The sequence below is a fragment of the Gymnoscopelus braueri genome (genome assembly GCF_963280865.1).
Source record: "Gymnoscopelus braueri genome assembly, chromosome: 22".
Taxonomy (NCBI): Eukaryota; Metazoa; Chordata; class Actinopteri; order Myctophiformes; family Myctophidae; genus Gymnoscopelus; species Gymnoscopelus braueri.
The window spans coordinates 17179266-17192370 of NC_137624.1; the positions used below are offsets into that span (position 1 = coordinate 17179266).

Here is a 13105-nt window from a genome sequence, read left to right on the forward strand (position 1 = left end):
CCAACTACAAGGTAGATCTAGATCATATTGCTTGTGCACTGTCATGTTTGTGAATTAACCCATTAAGTCCTGGAACGCATCTGTGTCACTTTTTGATTTGAGCTAAAAAGCCATTAAAAAAATAGCAGATCTGCAAGCTCATAGCGCGGCACCGAGTGCCGCGCTACGAGCTTGTAGATCTGCTATTTTTGGAAAATCGAGAAAATGTGTTCAAATTACTATTTGATATCCTTTTAAAGTGAATATTTTTTACTTAAATCTTTGCTTCTGGGGGGTCCCTGGAACAAAATATTTTGAGATGAGGGTTGGCGGTCAAATACATATCATTTTGGGGGTCCTTCACATGAAAAGGTTTGAGAACCACTGATATAGAAACATACCTTTTTTCACAAAACTGTTAGGATTTAGAAGACATAAGAAAGAATCGGCCTCAGGTCTTAATGGGTTAATAATCGCAGAGCAATCGTCCCACCACGGGTTCCACAAGGCTATGGCCCACAACTAGCCAGTCACTCTGATGTAATGACAGTACTTTATCGTATCCCTTCACCCAATAACCATATGCCTTTTTATACACCCACACAAGCCCACAACATTGTCATCACATGCCCTGGTCTACACAGACAAGATGGAGGGAAGTAGGGCTGGCCTTCTGGTGGACATTTGCGCTCCACTGAGCGAACCTTTCTACTTCTCATGTACTAAATATCACAATATTTGCTAGTTGCACACCTAGTACGTCTATTTGAAAGAAAGACCGTTGGACCAAAGCCATTAAAATTTGGAAGGAATTTCAAAAATAAATGTTTTATAAGGGTGGATGGTGGCATATGAAGAGTTTTATTCCAAACTGCAAATAAACCATTTAGAGAGGTTATGGTTAACCCCTTTCCCCGAAACATTAAGTATCTAGTACATTGGAACAGTTTTATTTCAATTACAAGACTCCTGGTGTAAAATTCTTCTGTAACATTATTGCAAAGTCTTTTGTATGCATACATACATACATGTGTTTGTTTACAAAACATAATAAAATATACACCGTATATTTAGCAGGAGCTCAAAACAGGTAGGTAAGCTTACGTGAAAACTGAAAAAGGTAGTGGACTAAATTTGTTTAAAATGTCATAAAAATACCTTTAGCAACAGTATGTCAGTTGTATTCAAAATGCAAAACGCTGGCAACTGGGGAGGAAAAGCCATTTGCCAGAAATCCTAACGACTAAAAACTGACAGAACTAAAACCCTTAACCCTAGCATCTCTATTCTGGGGCTTACATTTGACACAAAAAAAAGCAGATGATCTATAAGATCGCAATGCGTCGCCTTGTGAGCTTGTAGATCTGCTATTTTCATCATGACATCAACACAAGACCGCCGGCGGTCTGACAAATCAATAAACACATTTTTTTAAGTTGACAATAATCTTAGGGCTGCAGTGGTGTACATTGCTCTGAAATCCAATTCTGAATTGATAGTAGACATTTTGGAAACAAACTCTTCATATGTCTTCCTTAGAAAAATGAAATACAAATAGAAAATAAAAAATATATATTTTTAAGAAATCCACAAAACAGGTATAGTACACCAACATGCTCCTTCAATCAGAGTCGCTGTCTGAACTCGAGCCACTGGAACTGCTGCTGCCAAATTCTGAAGAGCTACTGCTCCCACTGGCACCTTTGGGCGAGGACAAAACCAGGTCAATGCAAGTACAATGCTATAGGTTTAGGAGTACAACATCAAACTAATCGATTAAAATCGCTCATAAAAATACAATTAACTCATTCAGTGCCACAGGACGTCTAAGACGTCCGACGTCTAAATAGCCCTGGGTGCCACAGGACGTCTAAGACGTCAAAAAAAAATATCTAATTATTATTATTTTTATTTTTTTGGGAAAAAAAGGTTCAGAACCCAAGATATGATGATTTGAAGATTTGCTGCTCCATTCACTCTTTGTTTAACTACTTACTAAAAAAGGCTGTATCTCGGCTCCTAAGAACTTTTTTGTTACAATTAATTTTGGTTGTGGCACTCAGAACCAAAATTCCATAAATAAGCATGGCACTGAAAGAGTTAAAAGAAAGAAAAAAAATGCCCGTGGCAGATATGGTCTGGCCCGCTCGGTTGTGATTGGATTTCGCTGCCCCCCCAAGTTGTGAGGCACCAATCAGGGCCCAGTATGCAAATGCAGGCGGGTTTATGACCAGAGGACTTTTTTTTTAAATCAGCCCCTTGGAAATGCATCTTTCACACAGAGATTCCAGGCTAATATCTAAATAAAAATATGGCTTAAAAGGGATAGTTCACCCCCAAAATGACTTTTTTTCTATCAATTAGTCCCCCCCATGGAGACTTGAATTCATGGTCACGTTTTTGTCGCATTCCTAAGCCAATAATTTGATGACCAGCAGCGGTTCCGGTAGGAGACACAAAGAGTCTCCTTTGCGTCTCCTACCGGAACCGCTTCCTGTCTTTTGTTATCTTTTGTTTTTTTGTCGTGGGTTGATACTGTTTAGACATTTTTTATTATAATTTTGTATTCCTTTATTTAACACAACTTTACTGTGGTCACTTTTGTTGTTTGTGTCAGGAAATTGCAGACCTCTTTGTTATATTGGTCTTGACTACACGCTGTCTTTTCTGTCTGCTTAAAAGTTTAATAGAGATTTGTAAAAAATAAAAATAAAAGAATAATCGATAGTTGCAGCCACATACAGGTTTATAGAAAGGAGGTTCATGGCACTCAGTACTCACGGTTTGTTTCTGTCTTCTTCCTCTTCTTATGTAAACACAGCTTGACGTATCGCTCGAGTTCACGCAGTGTTGACGACTTGAGTGTCTCAAAGTCAATCTCAATCTCATCCGGGTTGGAATCACGTAGTGATGGCTCCCGAGTCTGGATGATGCGCACCACACGGCCCAGCTTCCCGCCCGGTAGCCGGTTAATGTCCAGGCTCAGCTGGCGTTTCTCGTCATACGTCATGGGCAGAGGCTCACCCTCTGAATCATAGCCCCTGGTTTTCTTCTTCGGTTGTCTGTTGGTGGGGACAAAACTAGTAACGTTTACTTGCAATAGGCCAATGAATAGATCAGGGTCCCCACACATTTTTAGCAATGAATTTCCAAAACTTTTCCAAAACTTTTCCAGAATATTTAGCCCAATTTCCAGGCCTATATAACAATCATTCAGCGCAATAATGTGTCTCTTACTCCTATGTAGAATGCCCAAAGATAGGCAGTGTAGCAAAAATAAAGCATAGAATATAGAATAGTACAATTTCATTCAAAATTTCGTGCAAAATCAGGGCATAGCTCACTGGAAGACTCATTATGGCATCCGTATGACTTATTTTATTTAAATAATATATGCCATCACACAGCCCGTTCGGCGAAAAACTACTTATGTTACATATTTCGTGTTATACATGTTTATGAAAATGTTTTGTATTAACAAAATCAATAGCCAAAAACAATGCATAGCCAAATATTTTTCCAGGACCCTTGATAAATTCCAGGACCTTTGATCAATTCCCAAACTTTTCCAGTACTGGATTATTTTTTTTTCAATTTCAAAATATTTCCAGGAATTTCATGACCGTGGGGACCCTGATAGATCATGTGCCATGCAATTGACATACCGAAAAATACAGTACAATAATTTTATACACACACACACGCACACACAGCGCACTAGGAACTGTTACATGCTCCCCTTGGAATCGTATGTTCTCTGCTTAGTGGATCTGCATGCCTAAAATGCAATTATTTCCTGGTTCGTATATGGGGCTGAGGGATTTTGAGGAATTCACCCGCTTTTTAGTTTTCTTTTAGTCGAGGGCTTCTTTGGCTTTACGCGGCACTTAAAGTGCAATGACACTTTATACATTTGAGTTGTGTAGTTACCTTGTCATGATGTAACTAGTCCAATCGGCGAGATCTATATACTCTATATTGCTCCACTGATTGATTGATTAGAAATGAATCATCCAAAAATAGTCTCCTAATTGAGTTGCATTTCACGGTGAAATGACTCTCAAAGTCACTCTTACAAATACGACAGCAAACAATGCTGAATTCTGCCAATATATAACATCACAAAATGTTGACTTAGCAATTTGTGTAAGGCAGAACACTTGGACAGGATTCAAATAGCAAAATCAACAGGAAGTTGACATTTTTGTAAAAGATTAATGTCATACCAGGCATGTTTCAGCGTGCAACGTAAGTCAATGAGGAGACTATTTTGGCATATCAATTTCTAATCAATAGAGCAAGATATCTTGCCAACTTGTCTAGTTAAATCATGACAAGGTTACTACACAACCCAAACCATTACCAAAGTGGCATTGCGCTTTAAAATTGTTATTCGTTATAATGCTGTACATGTATTTATTCAATAGGATGCAATTTTTAGGGGGTCTTTATTTTATATTAACACAATTACCAATAGATTCATAAAATAGTAGATTGAGCAGTTTTATTAGAAATGTCAATAAGAATACAGAACCAGCACATGTGAATTAGAGTAAAAAAGTAAAAAAAGGAGGAATTTCCCAGTACCTGGAGCCACTGCTGTTGACCTTTCTGGAGGAACTTTTCTGTTGACCCTGCTTTCCTGCTTTTGCTTTTTTCTCTTCTTCTGGATTGCCTTTACTGTTTTTGGCATCCTTCTTCTTGTCTTTTTCTTTTTTCTTCTTTGGTTTACTCACAGGAGCCTGAGAAAGCGCAGCAAGCTGTTCATGGACGGCTTTTAGCTGGGCGGAGAGAGCCAGTGGAGAGTGGTCAGCGCAGAGCCACATGGTAATAATGTGGAAAATAAACAAGACAGAAAGAAGTCTGAGTGTAGGACACATAACTATTGGTGCATCCAAATTTCCGGCCCTGTTCATTCACACTTTGGTGCCGAGAAATCTCATAATATAATACGACACGACCACACTAAAATAAGACTGAACCCACAGCAAGTTAACCCATTAAGACCTGAAGCCGATTCTACAAATGTCTTCTAAATCCCAACGGTGTTCTGAAAAAAATAACATATTTTTCTATATCAGTGGTGCTCAAACTTTTTCATGTCAAGGACCCCCCAAATGATATGTGTTTGGTCGCGGACCCCCATCTTGTTCCAGGGACCCCCAGAAGCAAAGATTTGAGTTAAAAATGTTCGCTTTAAAACAATATATATTCAAAGATTTGCACACATTTTCACGATTTTTTCAAAAATAGCAGATCTACAAGCTCGTAGCGCAGCACTTGGTGCCGCGCTATGAGCTTGTAGATCTGCTATTTTTGAATAGCCCAAGTGTAAAATAATGCTTTTTTTTTTAGCTCAAATCAAAAAGTGACGCGTTTCAGGTCTTAATGGGTTAATGCATATATAGTAATGGGTCCATATTTAGTCTTGGGAAATGATGAATCCATCAAGAAGATCCATCAAGAAGGCTAATTGAGAGACGGGTCTGAAATTAGCAGGCTGTGAAACATACCTGTTCTGCGCCAACCTGCTCCTGCAACTCGGCCAGTCGGCTGGCGCGCTCGTCCTCCGAGTCGGAGCTGCCCGAACTGGAGGAGTTGCCACTGCTACCACTTAAGGCTGTGCTCTTAGTGACAGCGCCTCCTCCTGGCGAGTTCATTTCTACAGGTTCATCTGGCATCTTGGAAAACCTCATCTCAAACACATCCTGAAAACAGATGTACAAAAAAAGCAGTACAGTACAATAAATAAATAAGTAATAATAACAATAATAATAGTCTTCTTAAAGGTCCACTGAGGAGAGAACTTTACATTTTAGTTCACATCTTTCAAAATTCAAGGTAAGTTCAAAATTCCAGACATACCTGGAGTTTTCTGGCCATAGCAACGACCTCATGATCAGGGGGGTTATATTTGTAGCAATTTGAGAAAATTAGTCGAACATCTGCAGCAAAGGCCAGTGCGTCAATGTACTCTCGTCCATCCATCTTTTTCTGAAAATGAACAATGCGTTATCAAAACGCAAGACCGCAACAGCAGGCATGAGCAAATTCACACAAAAACACAAAACCTACAACATTGGTTCTCAAAGTGGGGTTGTAGGGGGGTTCCAGGGGAACTTTACTTTGGCTATTCAAAAATAGCAGATATACAAGCTCATAGCGTGGCACCGAGTGCCGCGCTCTGAGCTTGTAGATCTGCTATTTTTGAAAAATCGTGAAAATGTGTGCAAATCTTTCAATATGTATATTTTTAAAGAGAACATTTGTAACGCAAATCTTTGCTTCTGGGGGGTCCCTGGAACAAAATATTTGAGATGGGGGTCCGCGGCCAAATGCATATCATTTTGGGGGTCCTTGACATGAAAAAGTTTGAGAACCACTGATCTAGTAGACTGGAAGAATCGAAGATAAGAATAGTATGGACGGCAAAAGTGTGCGATTCTCACTTTGACGGTGCTAAGATCCATGGGGTATTTGATGATGTCGTGGTAGTCGTGTAGCTGTAGAGCCTCGGCATCGACGGGCTTGTAGAAAGGCCAGGCGTAGGCTGCGTGCTTCTTGGAGAGCATTTCTTTCAGGATGCCGTCGCAATACTTCAGCTGCTCGCTCAGTTTACCCCGCTTGAAGCCCATCTCCACTTCTTCCAAGTCCTTCTTGGGGGGCTTGATGGCTCGGCCCGTGCTCTCGCGCCTCGGCTTCCCTTCCGGCGAGTCGTTTATGCTGGTCGTGATTATTGAGGTAGTGGTGGTGTCTGCTTTCCGCTTCATCCCTTTCTTCTCAACAAACACACACATTATCGCGGTTGGTTAAAATTATGTTCCAGTGTGTCTAGTCAAAACGCATCTGTGTCACTTTAGATTTCTTTGGCTATTCAAAAATAGCAGATATACAGTAGATTGTAGATCTGCTATTTTTGAAAAATCGTAAAAAGAAAAAAATATATATTTTTTTCAAAAATCTGTTAGGATTTAGAAAACATTTTAAGAATCGGACTCAGGCCTTAATGGGTTAAGGTAACATGTTGTTGACTCACTCTGGCAGCAGGCGGGGATGATGGCAGGTTGGTGGTTAACGAGATGGAGGTAATGGAGTTGAGGGTTGTCTGTGATTTGGGTGGCGTCACTGAAGAGCAGGAGATCACGGTTTCATCCTCACTGGCTGTATGGATATTTACACAAATTGAAAAAGGAAATAGAAATCAAGGTTGGGTCATGAATAACAAAATCAGTTGAACTGATTTAAAAAAAAAGTGGAACACGTCAAATGTTTCATCATTTTCAGCTGTTGCTGAGAAATTAATTATGAAAAGAACAAATTGCTAATGCAAAAATGTGCTTTGAGCCGACATTCAGTTGTCGTTCTTAGGCTTGGTTCGGTTGGGAGTAGGGATGGGCATTAAAAGTTGTCTAGTCATGAGGAACAGGTACAGACTACAAGTCACGTGCAGAGTTTCAACGTAAGGGTTGGGCTAGGGACCAAAATCATTGGGGCCATCATCTGGGGAGCAGGAAGGTGCACAGAAAATTCCATGGCTGAATAAGCATTGGATGGACGGACCGACATCCTTAGCGCCCCAAAGCTAGCAAGCTAAAAGACAAACAAACAATAGGCAAAACACTCACCTGAAGTGAGACTCTTTTTGGCTGCCTTGGCCTTAGGTGCTGGAGGTAAAAGCTCCACTTCTCCCGGTGGCATCATGGCAACTTTCTGCAAGAATATCTTTTCCAAGGCCTGTGCCATCAGCACAATGTCATCTGTGGGCTAGAGTGAAATGCACAGAATGTTTGTTAACATTAATGTATGCAATTTTATGTCAGTACACAAGAACATGATCACAAGTGCTGAGCAACATGATGGTGATGGTCCTCACCTTGTTGTATATGTAGCAGTTGGTGAACATAGTGTTGAAGTCTTGCATACATTCACTAGCACTGCAATAGTAATTGTTCTCCAGTCGTTTCTTTATTGTTCCCATATCCATAGGAATCTTGATAATCTTATGATAGTCCTAGTTGACAGAGACAGAATGAGACAACGTGTCAGTTATTTCTCTTTGGACCACACAATTCTTCAAGAGTGATACAATTGACCACAACATTTTCCTTCAGACCATTATAGGACATTCTGGCACCTCCCACACTTGGTTCGAGTCCCATCTTTCCAGTAGGACTGAGTATGCATGCATCACTTGGCAGGTACAGATCCCAGTCAATTGCAGTCTTCCTCAAGGGTTGGACCTTGGCAAAATTTTGTTCACACTCTACATGCTCCAACTTGGACATGCCATTAGCCAACATGATCAGATAAGTTGGCTTAAAAAGGAGCGGCCACAATACTGAAAATTGGCAAGACTGGCAATGAATGATTGGTCAATTTTCAATACTACGGGTATGATTCAGTTGGCACTCAACACGCAACATAAAGTATATATTTTGACTACATATTTGTCATGTTCCAACTCCAAACAACGCCTAATTCATGCTCAGTTGTACGACAGTGTTGCACATCAGAAAATAGCTCGGGAGCTTGTAGATTGGCTATTTTTGATGTGCAACACCAATTTCCCATGGTGTCTTGCGCAGGGGTCTTCGACAGGGGGTCCGGGACCCCTAGGGGGTCCTCAGAGTTACTACAGGGGGTCCACCAAATATTTCTGTGATATGATTTTTTTGTTTTACCTTAACCACTTGAACCCTAGCATCCCTTTTCTGAGGAGAACTTTAGCCAAAAATAGCAGCTCTAGTGAGCTTGTAGATCGGCTATTTTGGGCTAAAGAGGTAAAGGTGTCAAGGGGAAAAAGAGCAGACCAAGAAAAAAGTATAATCTGAAACACAATTTTATACAATATAGTGGGGGTCCCTGCTTCATCTCTCTCTCAGCTAGGGGGTCCTTGGCCTGAAAACGTTGAAGACCCCTAGTCTTGCGTGTTGTGAGCAATGCCGTTTCCTGGTAGTTTGTTTCACTTGCAGTTGAGTGTTTGGCTCATTGAAACAAAACTACAAACTTAATGCCTGCCAAGTGGGGTCAACCCCAGTGCTTCTTTCCTACTGGTTGATGCAAAGTCGAAGTTCACCAATGTTGAACTCCAAGGTTCAGACATGTTTGAAGCCACACGCGTCAACGTGCCACAAAGGGAAGCTCCACCTCTTTGCTCCCACTGAATGGAAGTGAACGGGGAAGCTGTCGCTTCTGGCGCATACGTGTGACCTCCTTGCGGTGCCCAACCCTCCCACCGCTGCAACGTCATCAGACTACTTACAGGGAGTTGAAGTTTGATGGCATCAACAGGCTGGTAGAACGGCCATGCAAACTGGTGCTTCCACAGCGTTTTCACCACGACGTTATGCATGTACTGCAGCTGGTTGGTCTTGCGCCCTAGCTTGCTGGGGTTGGTGAACTCGGGGGGTGGCGGGTTGACGCCGAACTGCGGAGAAACAGAAGTCTTTGGCTCTGCCAACATGGACATGGTGCACGCGACGTGGGCAGACCGACTATCAACCTCTGGGTCTTCTCTACGGATGGATGAGCGGCGTCTTCAGCGAGTTCTGTTGTCTCTGTTTGTCTGTCAGCTCTTCAGAGGCTCTACAGGAACAGCATCCCATTTCAGAGCCCCTATTCTGGCCAACCTACAAAGAAAAAAAGAAAAAACAATACAAAGCAAGCATTAATAATACGTCTTTGTTATGCTTTCACCAGCAGACAGCCATGCGTGCGTGGAGACATTACGTTTTCGATAAAAACATAAATGCAAATACAATTATAATTGAATAATTGTTATTTAACTTCATCACGTGAAATGTGTGCCTACACAATAAAACCCAGTGTTGAAATTCTGTCTTATTTGTAACTGTGTGTAAAAAATAAAAAAATGTAACCAAAATGGACCTTGAGGGTCCATTTGGTTCCATTTCAACACTCTCGAGTCAAATTAAAACCGAGGATTTTACATCATCACACTCTGCCTCCAGCTTTCTTTGAATATTCCAACATCCAGATGCGTGTGAAGGCGACAGCAATAAACATAAGAACAAACTAACAACATATCAGGAATACACAATATAAGTTAAAACGTGCATAATTAAGATTCTGCCATGTTTCAAATAGTCAAGGCAAGGGGTGTAAGGTTTAAGAGTTACGATTAAATTTAAACACAACACAGAAGTAATCCAGTGGATTAGAGGAAGAAATGCAACCACAATAATAATGAAGATTTAAGCATTTGCCATAATGGTGGGCTTCCACCTCATTCACCCCAGCATGACTAACCAACAGTGGTGGACAGTAACTAGTACATTTAGTCGAGTACTGTACTTAAACACAATTCTGACTGAAGTACTTTTACTTTACTGCTTTTTGATACTTTATACTTCTACATCTCAGAGGAAAATATTGTACCTTTGTACCCAACTACAATTATTTGACAGCTTTAGTAACTAGATACTTTGCAGATCATTATAAATACAAAACACATTACTAAAAAATGGTGCACTTTACGATACCCAGCAACACAAATTAAAATCTGAAACACACCGTTACCAGCTGCAATATTAAAGCTATATGAGCACAATTATGCAGTAATAATTACTAAAGCCCAGCAATATGATCATGAATGGGCCAGTCTGCATAAAAAATACTTTTACGTTTGGTATGTTGAGTACATTTTGAAATATAGGATATTTACTTGTAAACAGAGTCATTCTATATTGTGCTACTTTTACTCAAGCACAAATTTCAAAACAGGACATTTACTTGCAACAGAGTATTTCTACATTGTGCTACTTTTACTCAAGTATCAATTTCAAACACAGGACATTTACTTGTACCAGAGTATTTCTACGTTATTGTGCTGCTTTTACTCAAGTAAAAGGGGGGAAAACCTGAGTACTCCCACCAACCGCTGCTAAACAAGAAACGCTACTTAACGTTAGCTCAGCCAGGTAGCATCACAGTTAGCATGGCGTTAGCCCCAGTGAAATAAAAAACTAATAACCAACTGATAGTTTCACATTATTATCCACCCACTGCGGTGCTGAACGACACTTTGTATTCCTACGGTTAGCCGTTAGCCCAAGCTAACGCGGCTAGCAGCATTGTTGCTAAAAGAAAGCATGCAAAGCTAATGTATATCCACGGTAGGCTAAGGTGGCTAAAGCTCGCTATTGGGGCTAAAAAAAAAAGAAGCGTGCACATCAACAACACGTTTTAAAACATGTATCGGGAAACACAACAACACTTTGTATAGCACTGCCAAAGTTTAATAGTATATGCATGGTTATATCGGCTATTGTTGCTTTCTTACGGGAGGTTCGGCTGTGTTGCAGCGGCTAGAGAGACTTTAGTGTTTGCTGCGTTGGAGTCGGAGAAGAGGAGCCCGTTTCATTTAGAGGAGGAGGCCAGGCAGCAGCATAGGAGAGCACTGTTGCCATGTCTGCTTTTTACAAGCTACCAGTGGAGTGTATGCGTGACTGTCATGCCATGACAGTCATGGCGCTACCCGTTCCTGTTATTTGAAAATGTAACATTTACAACTATTACATCTACATAAACGTTCAGATTTCAAATATAAAGTACTGAATCCTAAGCCACGGATGTTACAAGTTAAAGCGCACGGGTCTAAGTATCTGTATATTCCGCATTGTTCGATAAAAAGCTTTTTAATCCGATCGCCAGCCATTTTCTTCGAACGTTGTCCATAGGCTTTCAAGGATGCACCCCTATCGGTTGGGAGGTGTATTGCACTCAGATACGTTATTAAAACAATTATAGAAAATGGCCGCCGATCGGATTTAAAAGCTTTTTATTGAACAATACGGAATATACGGGTACTTAGATCCGTGCGCTTTAACTTGTAACATCCGTGGCCGGGGGGTCAGCACTTTATATTTGACATTTGAACGTTTATGTAGATGTAGTGGTTGTAAATGTAAACATTTCAAAACACAGAAACAAGTAGAGCCATGACGCTTGTGACAGACGAGCGTCATGTGAACCATGGCTACCAGTGGTGGTGTAAATACGGTTACTCAATACTGTACTTAAAGGGGTAGTTCACCCCCAAAATAACTTTTTTTCTATTGATTACTGACCATCTGGAGCCTTGAATTCATAGATATTTTTTTGTTTTTGTCACATTCCTAAGCCAATAATTTGATTATAATAAATGTGTCCCCATTGATTCCGGTAGGAGACACAAATGCATTTGTGTCTCCTACCGGAATCAATGGGGCTAAATTTATTATAATCAAATAATAAAGGAAGGAATGCGACAAAAACTAAAAAATATCCATGAATTCAAGGCTCCATGGGGTGAGTAATCAATAGAAAAAAAGTTATTTGGGGGGTGAACTACCCCTTTAAGTCAAATTTTGAGGTATTTTCTACTTTAGTGGAGTATTGCCAATTTTCAATACTTTTACTTCTACTCCACTACATCTCTGAGGAAAATGTTGTGCTTTTACATTAACCACTTTAGCCCTATTTCTATTTTATACATAGGCTGTTTGAAAACAGCCTTTCTACTTGATAAGCTGAGGGCGATTGGTTTTGATTGCACATCACTAAATTGGATGAGATCTTACTTGGAGGGTAGAGAACAAGTGGTTGACATCAACGGAACCATGTCCTCATCCCTCCCGGTGAGCTGCGGGGTTCCTCAAGGCAGCATTCTAGGGCCGTTACTGTTCCTTCTATACATTAACGACATGAATGCTGCCTGTAACTGCAAACTGTTCCTGTTCGCTGATGACTCGGCACTCCTGATCTCGGGTGAGGACAAGTTGCAAGTTGAGGAAGCTCTCAGCTCTGAACTCTCAAAAATCCGTACCTGGCTTACCGATAACAAACTGTCTCTACACCTTGGGAAAACTGAATCCATCCTATTTGGGACCAAACATTCCCTCAGTAAAATGAAGGTAAATGACTTCAAGGTCAAAGTCGATGACACAATCATCACTAGCAAAGAAGAGATTACCTATTTGGGATGTATTCTTGACAAATACCTGACAGGTGAAAGCATGGCAACAAAGGTGGTCAAATGAGTAAACCAGAGAACCAGATTTATGGGCAGAGTTTCCTCTTTTGTCAACCCTCAGGCCCTCAGGACCCTCTCAGGGGCCCTGATTCA

The 13105-nt window shown here is 40.7% G+C and overlaps 1 protein-coding gene across 2 annotated transcripts; it reads right to left on the minus strand.

The window, feature by feature from the left end:
* Positions 1–819: 819 nt before the first annotated feature.
* On the minus strand, positions 820–11374 carry LOC308077726 (bromodomain-containing protein 3-like). 2 transcript variants are annotated; one of them, XM_080418612.1, is made up of 11 exons: positions 11282–11374; positions 9242–9608; positions 7853–7990; positions 7605–7743; positions 7016–7140; positions 6429–6755; positions 5845–5973; positions 5493–5687; positions 4567–4760; positions 2761–3041; positions 820–1680 (listed from the first exon to the last, which is right to left on the minus strand). In XM_080418612.1, the coding sequence occupies exons 2-11, from the start codon at positions 9446–9448 to the stop codon at positions 1601–1603; spliced, it is 1815 nt and encodes a 604-aa protein (XP_080274738.1). In that variant the 5' UTR covers positions 9449–9608; positions 11282–11374; the 3' UTR covers positions 820–1600. The 2 variants fall into 2 exon arrangements, with proteins under 2 accessions (XP_080274738.1, XP_080274737.1); XM_080418611.1 differs by having other exon boundaries at positions 2761–3059.
* Positions 11375–13105: the final 1731 nt, after the last annotated feature.